The 16,276-nt window shown below is 48.8% G+C and overlaps 1 protein-coding gene across 2 annotated transcripts in view; it reads left to right on the plus strand.

Annotated features, from left to right (window-relative positions):
* Positions 1-16,276, plus strand: part of LOC147703193 (dynein regulatory complex subunit 11-like) — a 404,962-nt gene that overhangs the window by 343,937 nt on the left and 44,749 nt on the right. For both annotated transcript variants that reach the window (XM_086931729.1, XM_086931728.1), the window contains one exon: positions 6,043-6,150. In XM_086931729.1, coding sequence (XP_086787855.1) covers positions 6,043-6,150 — 108 coding nt within the window. The remainder of the gene's footprint in view (positions 1-6,042; positions 6,151-16,276) is intronic.

A 16,276-nucleotide genomic window follows, 5' to 3' on the forward strand; every position in this document is an offset into this window, starting at 1 on the left:
TTATCTTGGTGTCAGTACTTTGAGTGGCTAGCTAACTCTGTGGCTAGGGGTGCACCAATACCGACCTCATGGAAGGGTGCAGAAATAATTCCAGTTTTTAAAAAGGGAGACAAATCACTACCTAGCAATTATAGACCTATCAGTCTTATAGACTCTGCCCAAAGGTTAATAGGTCGATTAGTGCAAAACAAACTGCAAACTTGGATAGTAGAAAAAGATATTTTATCCCCTTATCAAGCTGGTTTCCGTCCCTGTACAAGTTCAGTTGACCATGTTTTTTTTTCATAGCTCTATACTGGAGGAATGTGATGCTAACTAATGGGACTCTTTACGCTGTTTTCGTAGATTTAAAATCAGCTTTTGATCTAGTTCCTCGTTCTAAACTTTGGAGGGTACTCGCCGAAGCTGGGTTGGCCCCGGAATTGCTGACGCTTTTTGTCCGCTTGCATGAGAACAATTATGCTAGAATCAGGTGTGGGGCTCAGGGTGAGGTGACGGACACCTTTCCTGGCGAACGTGGGGTTCGGCAGGGGTGTGTTCTGGCACCCACACTGTTTTCAATTTACATCAATGGTATTGTAGACCGTCTAAGCCGTTCTCCCACCGATGCTCCTGTTCTAGCAGGGGCACACGTGCCAGCCCTCATGTTTGCGGACGACACGCTGATAGTTTCTCGAACCCCGAGTGGGCTTCAGAAGGCAGTTAACGCTTTCGGTGAGTTCTGTCAAACACGTGGTCTTGAGATAAACACCTCCAAAACCAAGTTCATGTGTTTGAACCAGCGGAACACATTTAAGGGTTCAATTAACTTTAACGGTACTCCCCTAGAACAGGTTGAGGCTTTCAAGAATCTAGGAATATCCCTTCAGTGTAATATGAGTTGGAAAAACCACATTGACATGGCTTTAAAATTCCATCAGCTGGCGGGTGTAGTGGCCCTTAAACATAAAGCCGCATTGACTAAGCCAATCACCCCTGCTTTAGAAATTTACAACATGAAGGTGATTAGTGCCTCTTTATACGGCTCGGAACTTTGGGGATTCTCCAATGTCCCAGGGGGGGATCGGCTATGCTACGTTCGGGGGATCCTTCGGTCTCCCAGGGGGCAGTCTTTAAGGAAGAAACAGAGTCTTTTATCAGGAAACGTAAAGAAGGTTTTATTTTTATGTAACTGCGTCTTTGTCTACTCGTTTTTTTTTCACAGGCAAACGCTGCAGAGTCAAATGGGGGTTTCCTCGTGATATCCAGTTTGCGTCACAGGATATCCACCGGGCTGTCTTCGTCTCCTTCTCGTCTCTGGCTCCGGGATATGCAAGAAGGGAAAGAGAGAGACCTCGTCAGATAGCCATATTACATGCTGACAACGGAGGGCCGGGAGTGAGGGAAACCAGTGCGGGTGCGAACTCGGTACACTAGTGACAGGTAGTGCTCGTGAGGGAAGGGGGTATGGAAGGGAGGAGGGGGACAGCACTCTCAATCCGTAGGTTGGACCCGTTGAGCCACCCAACCCGCTACACGGCCCCGTACCTGTTGTAGCCACGCCCCTCCAGTGGGTGCGTGGCGGGGCGAATCGTGGTATCGTTGGCATCCTGGCTTCGTCTCTGGTCCGGGATTCCCGTCGCCTCGTCTTCTTCCTTCCTCTCGCGGTTCTCCAGCGTTCACGTCTCTTGATTCCGCTTCCTCCGGGGGATCGCTGTCCGTCTTCTCCGCCTCGGAGCTCACCTTTAAACTTCCTTCCGGGTGTGTGAGGGGCAGGGCGCCGTCCTTCCAGGGTGCAGAGTTAAAGGGGCCGCCGTCCTCAGTCGGTTGGGTCCAATAGGATTCGTGTTCCTCTGTCCATCCGGGATCCGGCGGCTGTTGAGAGGTAAAGGTAGTAGGTAACAGGGGCGTATATTCCCACCAAGCACAACGTTCAGTGTCCACACGGTAAGCCCTGTCACATCTAATTTGAAACAACTAAAACTGGCGGAAAACAGGTTTCTACGCCGTCTTGTTGGGGTTCCCCAAAGTACCCCTACCGTTTCACTGGCATACGACCTTGGCAGGAAGAACATTGAGGACGTGGCACGGCTGCGACCCTTATTATACTGGAGACGCATTATGACTACCCCTGAACTAGTGCATTATGCCACTGCCCGGAAGGACATCACCAAGGCAGATCGCTTCCATTCGATCCCGTGGGGAAAGGAAATAAGAGGTTTGCTAATTAAGCTGGAACTAGACCACCTATGGAACACTCCCAATGCCGAAAGCTTTCCATCAAAGGCAATACTGAAAAAAAATATATTGGGAAATGGTATGGTCGACTGCTTATAGTATAGGATCCAACACTAATTTAACAGGACGCTTTCTGGATATCAAACCCTTACCATCTTGTGAGCCTTACTGGGACATTATTGAAAGGCCGTTTGATAGAAAATTATATTTTCAATTCAGAACCGGGACCCTTCCTTTAAAGGCATTTACCCGCAAATAGTCAGCTATTCAGGACGACAAATGCCTCCACTGTAAAGACTTGATTGAGAATATTGCTCATCTACTGTTTGTTCGTCCCATTTATGTAAGTCCTCGACGGAAGTGGATAAAACCTGTGTGTTTAAACTTAGGTACACGTAGGTACATAGAGGCGTTAAGAGTGCTGGAATCAGATTGTACACCCTGCATGGCGATTGCCGTTGCAAAATTTTTAGGTTGGGCATGGACTATACGCACCCGCACTTTACAACAGTTATATACTGTCCAATTAATTAACTGACACCGCTTATTGTAGATCAACTTTTAAAAATTCATGTTTTATTGAACTGTTTTTAATTATCATGTATAAATTGTTTTTTTATTTGGAACATGACAGCATTATGGTTTAATGAGTTTTTTTAAAAATAATGAATTTAACATTGTAGTAATTATTGTGTAGTGTGGGATGTATAACTGCTTTTATGACATGCTGTCGAATAAAGCTTTGAAATTTGATTTGCTACTGCCGCTATTGCCCCCACTAACCACAATACTATCATTATTTACTACAACTACAGCATCTCCTCCACAAGTAATACTTCGACCACAGCCAGCACTACTCCCACTCTATCAGTATTACATTGTCACGTCTAATAATGCTATCACCACCATCAATTCTTCTGCTGTTGGAGCCACCGCCTTTGCCAACACCACCACCACCATTAGCACCACCACCATCACCTCTACAATCACCACCATCATTGTCACCACCGCCATTACTACCACCATAGACAACACTATAAATACACACCATGTGTCTCCAACCAGTCAATCGCAAGCTACCAGTAGCTAGTTGATACCTTCAGAGTAGCTCACAGCCTTAATTTCAATTTTAAAAAGCACAGGGTCACATTTTTCTTTTTAAGTTAAGGAAAGGGCGTCTATTATATATACTTTTTTTTCAAGCTGTACATAGCATGGCCTGATAATGAGCAGTACTGACGTCAGATTTATGACCCAGGCCACAGAGGTGAAGAACATGACGCACTGAGGTATTGAACTCTTACGTAAGTCCTTCCCAACTCATTATTGGAGTGTGAGAAAAACAAATATGTTTCTGAATGCTTTTACATGGTTGAAAATTAAATGAAACATTGCCTTGATGTTTAAGTTAAACCTTCACTTTAAATTTTTGCCCTTTCTAAAGTGTCACATTTACAAAAATGAGCCATATTTATAACTGAAAAATAACCCCTTAAGTGCTGCCTCGGTGCAGTGGCCGACGGCAGCACTACCTCCCCAGTGCTGCGCACGACCATTGGACGTCCATTCAGCACTAGTTCCAATGGACAGCGCAGCACTGGGGAGGAATGTTTAATAGCATCTATGAGGATAAAGCCCACTTTTTTAAATGGGAGAAATTTAAAGTGAAGAAAACTATTTCTAGGAAACATTAAGTCTTATTGTTTTTCTTGACTTTCAATTAAGCCAATTACATCTTAATGTTTTGGAAGCATGTTTCTTCACTTTAAACTCCTCCCATTTGAAGAGGTTAGACACAGTTATAAATATGGCACCTTGTCTACAGGCCATGGGCATCAAGATGCCTGGTGTTTGTAAGTGTGACATGTGGAAATGGAATTGAATGTAAATGATGAGTTTTAAGGAATCCATAAAGTTAACACTTCATTTTAATTTCCTCCTATTTCAAAGTGTCGCCTTTACACCCATCAGGCATCTTTCTCCCAGTGGCTGGCAGACACTGCATCATATTCATAACTGATAAATACAGTCATTATTTTCAGTCAGAGAAATTTAAAATGAAGAACATTTTTCCATATCATGAACATTTTTGCAGAATGTTATTATACATGTAACAGTGCCACATATGACGAAAGGTATTCCAGTTCCACAAGCACATACTACATAGGCTCTCAGTCACCCATATACATTTAACCCATTCATACGCACACATGTTCATACATCCCCAAAGACCACACTCTCATCGACTGTTCTCTCATAGTGCCCCTAGTCAAAGAATTTTGTTCAAACCACAGTATCTAGTTCTATGGACATTAGGCTTAAAGTCAATGAAGCTGGGCGTTAGGGTGCCTGGTACAATGCATAAGTTGCTTAGCCTTTAGTAGCTCACAATGATTTTCAATGATCAAAAGTAGCTCTCCATACAAAAACGTCTGGAGACCCCTGCTGTAACCAGTTGACAAAGTGTAACAAATATATCAAATTTAAAGAAGGTACACCTCATCTTAACCTTACATTATTTGTCAAGTACAGCGGCCTACTGAGAAGAACATGCAGTTAGTACACCAGCTGCAATGAGAAGTGATGGTAATATCTTGCCCCCCCCGCTTCCGCCCGATCCTTTTCCCCCTACTCCTGTGGATACAGGACTGAAGGGGAAGGATGGCTTTCAGGAGGCAATTTTATGGCGAGTTTAAGCTTGACACTAACCAGCGACATAAAATGTAACCCTAAAAGTATGAGACTTGTTGACATGGGCAAGTAGTGAAGTTAAAATATGCTGTGTTATGAGCATTTTGTAACACCCATATCTGTGGGGTGTCTAGCAACAAAATAGAACTTGCAAAAGACGTCATCACTTATCACCAAGAATCACATTAGACCAATCATCTCAACTACATCAAACACAGTACAGATATATCTTATAACCGATTGCCCCATCATTTCAACTTATGGTGTCCACCCTGAGATGCCAACCAGACACAAAGGAACACATTAGAAAGAAAAACACACATGTGCCCGTACACGCCGACACACACACACATCATAGTAAACACAGGCATTCTGCATGGCCTGCAACACAGTGCCCATAGTGCCCACAACCACCAGAGACAGAGCATCCCTCTGAACTGCAAGATTATAAGGCAAATGTTAAACCCCGATTGTGAGATTGCACAGAACTCGCAGGATGGAAACTCCACACATGTGTTGTAACTCCCGTCAATTATAACATATAGGAGGTAAGCCACAGAATGGGAAATAATTGTGCCAAACTTTATCTACCTGCCAAAATTCTCTATTCTGTGGGTAGAGACCGAGACATTTACCACTTTCTGTGTGTAGGTGGAAAATGTATACAGGAGTCGTCTGTGGGGCGGGGAGAATGGGTATTAGGAGGATGGGTAAGGAAGGGGACAAATGATCAGACAGGAGGGAACTTTGCATACTCTCTGAGGCATCGCTCTTGGATCAGGCAGGAGACTGGGGCTGCACTGCAGTCCAGTCACTGAAGTCGTTTTACTGGGCAAAACGTCTGGGAGCTTAAATTCTTCCCAGTTTTACTGTAATAAGGAAATCAAGGTTTTGGAACGCCAGCCGCTCATAATTGTATGGTGCACATGGGAATTTCACTCTGCACATATCTCCCTCATTGTGCAAAAATATGATTGTTTCTTTGATGTACATTGAATTTACGGCCCAGCGCCCAAACCGGTCCTGTGTTTTCTTCTCTCAGTACCTATTCATGAGTTTCTAGTGTATTTGTGTTTTTTCCCAGCACCAGCATGACTCCAGATTATTTCTCAACTGCTTTCCATTCTTTTACAGGTGACTTCAGCTACCTGGGCACCATACTGCGAGCAACAGACATCGAGCCTATGCCCTCCATCCTAGACGTGCGGCGGAACATTGCCCTGTATGCAGTCCTGCCCCTAGGTACATACAAAAGATCCTATACTTTAACCTTTTTGAATTTGTAGAACTGCAGGAAACAATATTTTCCTGTGATGAAAGGGCAAAAAAGTTGCAAATTGGAGTGCATAGAAAATGCTCTATTAATTAGGAGATGATATTAATTCTTCATATTGCCCCTGAGTAAGATTGTGTTTGTATGATGGCCTGTTTGGGTGCGTTATTATCTATGAAAAAAATAAGCCATTCTCTGTAGCTCAGTGCATGACATTATAGAACAGTATAAGAAGGAGTAAATAGTGATGCACACGATAAAATTAAACACGATGTATACAAACTTCAACGTATTTCCTGCGCACAAAGCTGGCAGTGCTCCACCCTGTCCCTGCCACTTAATAGATTAAAGAGACCAGAACAACTACTCTGGATGTTAAGTGCACTTTTGCGCTCTAGGGCTAAATGGTAAAACCCTTAACTTCTTTCAATAAAAAAAATCCAAGACACTTCAGATTTTATACTATAACATTGCTTGAAATTGAAAATATTAAACACAATGTAGAGACCAAAGTTGTTTGCAAATTTGTATTTTTCTTGGCTTCACAAAATTGTTCACAAATGTTCTAACATCACATTCATGGAGTCTGTAGAGAATCGTGCAGTATCTTGTTTCTTTACAAATTAAAACAACCCTCAATGCATTTTGGGCTCATTGACCCTTCTTCAGGGGTTACTGTAAGCAAAGAAAATATATGACATTCAGTGAGTTCCTGTTGAATGGTATTGTGACATTTACTTTGACTCATCACAAGGAAAAGGTGGTGTTGTGAGGAAAAGTTGGTGATCCACTGTAAACGTAGTGGTATAAACAAACACAAGGATGTGGAGGCATGCTGGGTGATTGGATAGGATTTCTGATAGGATTTCATGTTCTTAGAGTTTGCCCCAAAACATACTACAGCAATATATTGGCCTTTCTACTGTGCCATATGGTTATTCAAATGTACTCGTTTGCACGTTAAGACATTTTCGAAACCCATGTTATACCATATTATACCAACAATTTTATCTTGGAATGACACAGTCCGACACTTGATACGTAGCCAAATTGTGCAGGTAAGACGGATCCAAGCGTGTGGTGAGTCTTAACGGAAAGCTTATGCCCAATGGTAAAACCCCATCGGCCTCAGACAATTCCTGAAAGCATAAAGTGGCAAAGAGATACCAGTGGTAACTTCCCTGAAAATCCATTACTTTAAAATCCAAATAGTACCCAAACGGCAATACTGAAACAAACATGACAACTAGGCAGACGTGGGAGCCAAAACGAAAACTTTGGGCAGCTGGAATATAATTTTTGTTCAAATCTGTTTTTATTGTGAACACAGCGATAAGCCTACAACCTCGTGCTGAGGCCGCCCGCGCATAGAAGAGCTCATAGGAGCATACCAACCGGGGCGGGGAAGAAGGATTAACACAGCGCCCTGCTTACAACCCCGCTGAGGGGGCCGGCCACGTGGCTTAGGGGTGATGTTTGTAAAGGTTGGCTACGCGCAGGTGTCATGCTGCTGCACGAGGGAGGCGCACATAGAACTGCTAACTGTAGTGTCACAGATTTAAAGGCCCAACGGGGTGCAACAGCGCCTGCACTGGGGAGGTCAGTTAAGGGCATAATCTGCTTGGGTCGGCTGGAATAAGGGCGTCATCAAATAGGTGTAATGCACGAAGCCTAGGAGGCATGTGGCGCGCATAACTGATGGAGCATAGGTGGCGCACAAGGGGTTCCCACACTGCTTTGAAACGTGCGTCTCTCGCTTGTATCCGCGCCGTAAGCATTTCCATAGCAAGGACCTGCCAAAGGCGCACAAACCAGGAGGCTATTGGCGGCGCTTCTGCCCGCTTCCAGTACAAAGCGATGAGTTGCTTGGCTGCGCCTAGCATTTGGAGCGTGAGGATCCAGTCGCTGCGCGTGAGGGCCCTAAGCGCGAGGGGTCGAATGCCTAGCAATAGCGTGCACACCTCCTCAGGCAGGGGGAAGCCCAGCACCCTTTTGATGTGACTGAGTACCTCCTTCCAGAAGACAGCTAGAGTAGGGCACGTCCACCAGATATTCACAAAGTCACCAGTCGCAGTTCCACACCTCCAGCACAGCGGCGAGGTGGTAGGGAACATGTTGCTAAGTCTCAAAGGGGTATAGTACCATTGCGTGAGCATCTTGTAGGCATTTTCCCTCTGGGGGATGCTGCGGTAGATTTTGGGAATATCGTTCCACAGCCTGGCCCATTGGGAGGGCTCTATGTTGACGCCCGCTGCCGACTGCCATTGCCTCTGATAGGGGTGAGTGGGTGGTGAGGTGGGATGCTGTAGTATGTTATATATTTGGGAGATAAGCCTCTTCAGCCCCCCTAGGGAACGTGCCAATTTCTCAAAGGGCGTGTAGGCCCTGGTGGCCGCTCGGTACATGTCGTCTCCCATAGTCCAATGGCGCAGCTGGGCGTATTGCAGGCCAGCAGTCGAGGGTAGTCTGAATTCTTCCTTGCAGTCCTTCCACGATTTGGGCGATCCTCCAAGGAAGAGGTCCCCTATGACCCTGCAGTCTCCGCGCGTCCAGCTCTCAAATGCTCGGGTCCGGGCTGCGGGGGGAAAATGCGGGTTACCAGCGATGGGAATGTGCGGGGACGGGAACGTGGTGAGACCTTTGGACACTGCTATCCTGTCCCAGATATCCAGGACCGTTTTCGTCGGGACCACCATGTATGCACTCCTGGAACGCGCCACTCGCGGCAACCAGGGTAGATCCCAGATAGTGCGCCCCGTGACTGCCCGGTCCATGTGGAACCAGTGCTTGTCGCTTTCACGCGCACCCCATTCTATTATGAACCGGAGGTGCGCTGCACAGTAATAGTGTGGGAGGTTCAGACAGGCGAGGCCGCCCCTATCCCTCGGTTCCATAAGGACCTTCTGGGAGAACCGGGGGCGTTTTCCACCCCAGATGAACGACGTGAGGTCGCACTGGAGACTCCTAATGCAGTGGAGCGGGATTGGAGTGGGCAAACACTGGAAGACATAAAGAATTCGGGGGAGAATCGACATTTTAACCGCGTTGAGCCGCCCCAGCCACGAGACCATCAAGGGCTTCCATTTCCGTAGGTCTGCTAGGACTTCTTTGCGGCATGCCGTCCAGTTCTGCGCGGACCAAGAGTCCAAATGGGGCGTCAGATCGAGGCCCAAGTACTTGATGTGGCTCTCCGCCCATTGGTAAGGCACAGCCCCTTTCAGGAAGTGGACCTCTTCTTCAGGGATGGTGAGGTTGAGCGCCCAGGATTTGGTGTGGTTTATTTTAAGGCCGGACGCCCGTTCATATAGGCAAAGCACCTCATGTACCACTGGGAGGGAGTCGCAAGGACGCATAAGAGTAAGGATCAGGTCGTCCGCAAATAGCGCCACCTTGTTGTCACGTCCCCCGTGGGGTATTCCATGGATGTTAGGGGTACGCCTTATCAGCGCCGCTAGCGGTTTCACCGCGGGGGCGAACAAGAGTGGCGAGAGCGGGCACCCCTGTCTCGTGCCCCTGTGGATCGAGAGCCGCGGCGTCAGCTGGCCGTTGACCCTGATTCTGGCCTGCGGTCCGAGATAAGGGGCCATGATTCTAGCGATCATTTTGGGACCGATACCAAATTTCTGGAGGACCCCCCTCAAGAAGACCCAGCCGACCCGATCAAAGGCCTTCTCCACGTCAAGCGAGAGAAGACAAGCCGGGATGTCCAAGTGCCGCACCTTCCCCACCAGATGTGCCAACCTGCGCACGTTGTCAGCCCCCTGTCGATCCCGAATGAACCCCACCTGTTCCGGGTTTATCAGCCCCGGCATATACGGGTCCAGTCGTTTGGCCAGAATTTTGGTGTAGATCTTCAGATCGGTATTCAGGAGGGCGATAGGGCGATAGGAAGCGCACAGGTCGGGGTCCTTCCCAGGCTTAGGGATCAAGGCGATTTCCGCCAGGCCCATATCAGGGGACGGGCCAGAGGTGTCGGAGAAGGAGCGGTATTGTCGCAGTAGGTACGGGCGAAGCTGGGTCAGGAATACGCGATAAAAGGTCAGCGGCAGGCCATCAGGTCCCGGAGTTTTCCCAGTGGGGAGGTCCTTCACGGCCGCAGAGATCTCCTCCTCCTGCAGGGGTTCCTCCAATTCAGCCGCACAAGCCGGTGGCAGCGGAGACCCCTCGTAGTCTGCAAGGACGGCCTCCCGCGCCTCCGCCGTGGTAGCTTCCTCTGCATATAGGGAGGAATAATAAGCAACGAAGGCCTCCTGCTTGGCCTTTTCAGTGGTGGCGCAAGTGCCGTCCTGTCGTCTTACATTGGCTATGTGAGCCCTAGCTGTACGTGCCCGCAGTCTACCCGCTAGAAGTCGTCCTACCTTGTCCCCACCCTCGTAGTATCGTTGTTTGAGCACCAGCAGGGAGCGCTCCGCCTTGTTGGTGCGCAGCGTTCGGAGTTGCCCCCTGAGGTTGGCGAGCGTTCTCTTAGACGCCTGCGAGGGACAGTCCCTGTCCCGAGTTTCCGCCTGTTTGATCTCACTGGCCAGATCGGTTTCCAGTTTAAACGCCTCCCGTCTTCGCGCCACCGCCAGGGAGGTGATGTGGCCTCTAATGGTGGCCTTAAAGGCATCCCAGACCGTCGGGAAGGGCGTGTCCGAATTATCGTTAATGGCGAAGTACGAATCTATGGCGTCGCGGATGCTGGCAACATCCTCCGGGTCCCGAAGGATGCTCGGAGGGAGGGCCCATCTCCGCTCCCGAGTGGCACAAGCCAGCGGATCTTGTAACAGAAATTCCACGTGCGCATGATCCGACAGCGAGATATCGGAGATAGTGGCCGTCAGGGAGTCTCGAGTCAATTCAAGGGAAGTGAAGAGATAGTCTATACGTAGGCTTTCCTGTTTTCAGTTTCTATTTTTGGTAAATTCTGGTGGTGTTTTTTCAGTGTTTTCCAGTGATTTCAATACCTTAAAAAAACAGTGGTTATCAGTGGTTACCCATTTTCACTCCATTAAAAACAACAGTAACAGTGTTTTTCCGGTGTTTATGGAACGTTTTGCTTTTATTATTGCTTGCTTTCTGCACTGATAATGCATGACATATAGAAAGTGTACCACAGTGTATGTGAGGTCCAAATACATATTTACAAATCAAACTTATTGTAGTACACCATAAAATACCTTCTTCAATGAGTCTTTCATAATGCTCACTCACTCTTTCCTTCCCATGTATCTGTGAAAAGTCCCTCTCAACAATGATGGATGCACGATTGTTTCACAGGAAGGAGCCTGTGCTCCAAACCATCGAACCAGGGCTGCAGCAGGCTGTGGCCAGATGGTGGCTCAGACCAGGGCACATGGGAAGGTTTCGTCCACAGCAGAGGCAAGGAGAGGCCATCAGTGAGGACCATACGGCTGCCCTACTCTAGTGACAGCTCTTGCGCATGTTTTACCAAATGTATTTGCTCCCGAATTCTCAAATCACCTCTTGATTGCAGTAACATTATTACTGCTGGGTGCACTATCCCCCAAAGTTAACGCCCAACTGTAGATTAGGGCCTCAGTAGGGTCTGTCTACAGCATGCGCCTCTACCAACCCTGCGGTCATACACAACAGAGTAGCTTCTTACTCGACCAACCAGAAAGCACCATGAGGCCTCTACAAGAGGTAGGAGAGCACTATGGCAGCACGATTGCAGTGACATGCTGAATTTGTAAGAGCAATATCAGCATATGACTCTTAATGTTCAGTGGGAATTGGCATTTTGTGCTCACTTTGTGACTGCATTAACTTTGTAGAGCTGCTGCCAGACTGGTAAGATCACAGCATAGTGCTACCTGATTCTGAATACCAGTCCTGGGCAGCTCAGGGAGTGCAGCAGACAAAAAGACCAATCAGCAAATTATGCCTGATGGTGCTGACCGAGTAGCTACACCACACAAGGCCTAGTTGGATCCCTAGTCTGTCTGCTTTTCTGACACATTCCAGCTGGAGACCACTTCCCCAATGTAGGAAGGGTACGCCAAGTGTCAAAGTACTGTGCAGAGCGACATTATATAATCTCTCCATTACTGGGTTGGTACGATCACAATCTAGTACCACCTGACTTAAAATCCTTGTTCCTCATAGAGCTGAGACAGGAGTGTAGTCAGCATAAAAACACCCACTCTATGCACAGGCCCACAAGTGAGGCACCAGCTATCTTGTTCAAACATCTAGTCTGCTAGGTTTTCTGTTGCCGCCAGAAAGGCTGCTTGTTCCAGGAATGGGCCCTGATAGAGGCTGGTCAAGGAAGAGGGTTGACAAAGATCCGACCCTAGTTGCTAGGAGTGTGCTTGAGCTGAAATAAATAATACATTCAGAGTTGTTCAGTGCAGGGATCTCCAAAGAGATGCAAGGCACTGTGCCAACAGATATAGATGTAAGGTACACCATTAGTGGATATAAGCACTCTGCCAACAGATAAAAAGTGTAGCATGTGAAAGGTGCATTGTTACGACACCTCGTTTGTTGATGACAGATGATGGAGTGGTTTAACATCTGTAGCAGCCACCCCATCCTCTCAAGGAACGAGTCAAGTACTGCCTTCTGCGGTCTTGGTGGTGACTTCTGGAGGGTGGACAGCATCACTCATAGTCAAGTCAAGTCAAGTCAAAAAATTTATATAGCGCACTACATACCCAGAGGGTTTCAAGGCGCTTAGGAAGGGGAGGTGGATTATTTGTCAAAAATCCACGTTTTAAGCTGCTTTCTGAACGCTAGGTGGTTCTGGGTGAGGCGAAGGTAAGCGGGGAGTGAGTTCCATGTTTTGGCAGCCAGGTATGAGAAGGATCTGCCTCCCATGGTGGTCTTGTTGATGCGAGGAACAGTGGCGAAGGCTTGGCTGGAAGAGCGAAGTTGGCGGGAGGGGGTGTAGAAGGACAGTCGAGAGTTGAGGCAATCTGGTCCAATGTCGTAGAGTGATTTGTGTGCGTGGGTAAGCAGTCGGAAAGTGATCCTCTTATTGACGGGTAGCCAGTGGAGGTCTTTAAGGTGACCAGAGATGTGTTCGTTGCGTGGGATGTCTAATATGAGCCTGGCTGAGGCGTTTTGGATTCGTTGTAGTTTCTTCTGGAGTTTGGCGGTGGTACCTGCGTAGAGGGTGTTTCCGTAGTCCAGTCGGCTCGTGACTAGAGCGTGGGTGACTGTTTTCCTTGTTTCGGAGGGGATCCAGCGAAATGTTTTTCTGAGCATGCGAAGAATGTTAAAGCAGGAAGAGGATACGGCGCTGACTTGTCTGTTCATTGAGAGTGAAGAATCAAGGATGACGCCAAGGTTCCGTGCGTTGTCTGTCGGGATGGGTGCATTTCCGAGGGCTTCCGGCCACCAGGAGTCGTCCCACGCAGAGGGGGATTTGCCTAAGATGAGGACTTCTGTTTTGTCTGAGTTCAGTTTCAGACGGCTTTGTTTCATCCATTCGGCGACTTCTTTCATTCCTTCGTGTAGGTTAGTTTTAGCGGTGCTGGGGTCCTTGGTGAGAGATAGGATCAGTTGAGTGTCATCCGCGTAAGAGATGATGTTGAGGTTGTGTTGGCGGGCGATGGCCGTGAGGGGGCTCATGTATACGTTGAAGAGGGTGGGACTGAGTGAGGATCCTTGTGGTACGCCACAGATGATTTCAGAGGCCTCGGACTTGAATGGTGGGAGGCGGACTCTCTGGGTTCTTCCGGTGAGGAACGAGGTGATCCATTCCAGTGCCTTTCCTTGGATTCCGATGTTTCTGAGGCGTTGTAAAAGGGTGCTATGACAGACCGTGTCGAAGGCTGCGGAGAGGTCGAGGAGGATGAGGGCGACTGTGTCTCCATTGTCCAGTAGAGTTCGAATGTCGTCTGTTGCTGCGATGAGGGCGGTCTCAGTGCTGTGTTTGGCTCGGAAGCCAGATTGTGAGGGGTCGAGTGATTTGTTGGCTTCGAGGAAGGCGGCGAGCTGGTTGTTGACAGCTTTCTCGATGACTTTGGCCGGGAATGGAAGAAGCGAGATGGGGCGGTAGTTTTTGAGTTCGGTGGGGTCAGCTGTGGGTTTCTTCAGGAGGGCGGTGAGTTCAGCGTGTTTCCAATCTTCTGGGAAGGTAGCGGAGTTGAAGGAGCAGTTGATGACGTCTCGGAGGTGAGGTGCTATGACGGAGTCTGCTTTGTTGAAGATGTGGTGAGGGCATGGGTCTGTGGGGGATCCAGAGTGGATGGAATTCATCAGGCGGATGGTGTCCTCAGTGGAGATTGGGTTCCAGGCGTTAAGGGTGTTGACGGGGGGAAGATGGTCAGCAGCTGGTAGGGTGGGTTGGTTTTCGGGTTGGTTGTCAAAGCTGTTGTGGATGTCTGCAATCTTGTTGTGGAAAAAAGAGGCTAGGGAGTCACAGAGGGTTTGAGAGGGGGTGATGTTGTTGGAGTTGGCCGAGGGGTTGGAAAATTCCTTGACGATGTTGAAAAGTTCCTTGCTGTTGTGGGCGTTGTTGTCAAGTCGATCCTTGAATGCTGTTTTCTTGGCTTTTCGGATCAGTTGGTGGTGAGTGCGGGTGGCGCTTTTGAAGGCGTCCTTGGTGCTGGTGGTTGGGTCTTTTTTCCAGGCTTTTTCAAGGGAGCGGCAGAGTTTCTTGGATTTCTTAAGATCATCGTTGAACCATGAGGCCTTCTTGCTGCCTGGTTTGCTTTGCCGTTTTTTCAGTGGTGCTAAGGTGTCGGCGGTGTTGGATAACCATAGGGTGAGGTTGGCGGCGGCTTCGTTGGCGTTAGAGGAGAGGGCTGGGGAGGTTTGAAGGAGTGATGTGGAGATCTGGTCTGTGGTGATTTTGTTCCAGTTTCTTTGTAGAGTTGGTTGGAGGTGGATGATGGGTTTCGGCTTGTTGTAGGTGAAGTGAACGCAGCTGTGGTCAGTCCAGAGGAGATCTGAAGTGTGGCTGAAGGAGACATGGTTGCTGGAGGTGAAGATGGGGTCGAGAGTGTGACCTGCGATGTGGGTGGGGGAAGTGACCAGTTGTTTAAGTCCGAGGTTGGCGAGGTTGTCTAAGAGGGTGGCGGTGTTGCGGTCGTTGATCTTTTCAAGGTGGAAGTTGAGGTCTCCCAGAAGGATGTAGTCTTTGGAGGGGAGCGCGTGTGGGGTGATGAAGTCCGTGATATCTTCACTGAATTTTGCGCGTGGTCCTGGTGGTCTGTAGAGGAGGGTGCCTCTGAGTGTGGTCTTGGGGTCGATGTGGATCTGGAAGTGAAGGTGTTCGGAGTTGGCGAGGTTGGCATCAGAGCTGGTTGAGATGCGGATTGTTTTCTTATGGACGATAGCGATTCCACCTCCTGTATGGTCGGTGCGGTCCTTGCGTGTGATCTTATAGTCATCAGGGATAGCGATGGCGATGTCAGGGGCGGAGGAAGCGTTCATCCATGTTTCCGTTAGGAAGGCGACGTCAGGAGAGATGGTGTCTAGTAGGTTCCAAAGGTCAATGGCGTGCCTGTGGACCGAGCGGGTGTTGAGAAGGATGCATTCTAGGTTGTTGGGGTCGGGAATCTGTGGTGTGGTCGTAGCGGAGATGTTGTCGGTGCCGCTGAATTTGCAGGAGAAGCAGGAGAACGGTCCATGGGTGCGTCCAGGAGCGGCTTGGACGCAGTTGGGGGCGCGACCGGGGTTAAGGGCTAGGAGGGTGGCGGCATCGTAGGTGACGCGGGGGGGCTGGGCAGCACGAGGGACAGGGGGACTGGCGCTGGGCGCGGTCCAGGCGCGGACGGGCGTAGACGGGCTTACCTTTGGCGCACCTTCGGCGTGGCCGGAGCGCGTGGACGCTGCGCGTGGGGGCATTGGCCATAAATGGATGGTGGAAGGGGGCGGAGCGTGGGAGGGGCAGCAGCTGGGAGGCGGTAGCAGGGAGGAGGGGCGGGCTAGGGAGCGAGTAAACAAGATGGAGGGTCAAAGGGAGACTAAGGCAGGGGTAGCAGAAGCACCACGGCACCAGGGGCACAGATCAGTTTCCAGCGTTAGGTACAATTAATTAAATAAATACCAGCGCGACTAAATAAATAATAAATCCCAGCGCGACTCGAAATATTTAATTAATACTCAGCGCGAGTCGAAATAAATAATAAATGCACAGCG

Source organism: Lissotriton vulgaris, chromosome 7 (assembly GCF_964263255.1).
Source record: "Lissotriton vulgaris chromosome 7, aLisVul1.2, whole genome shotgun sequence".
NCBI lineage: Eukaryota > Metazoa > Chordata > Amphibia > Caudata > Salamandridae > Lissotriton > Lissotriton vulgaris.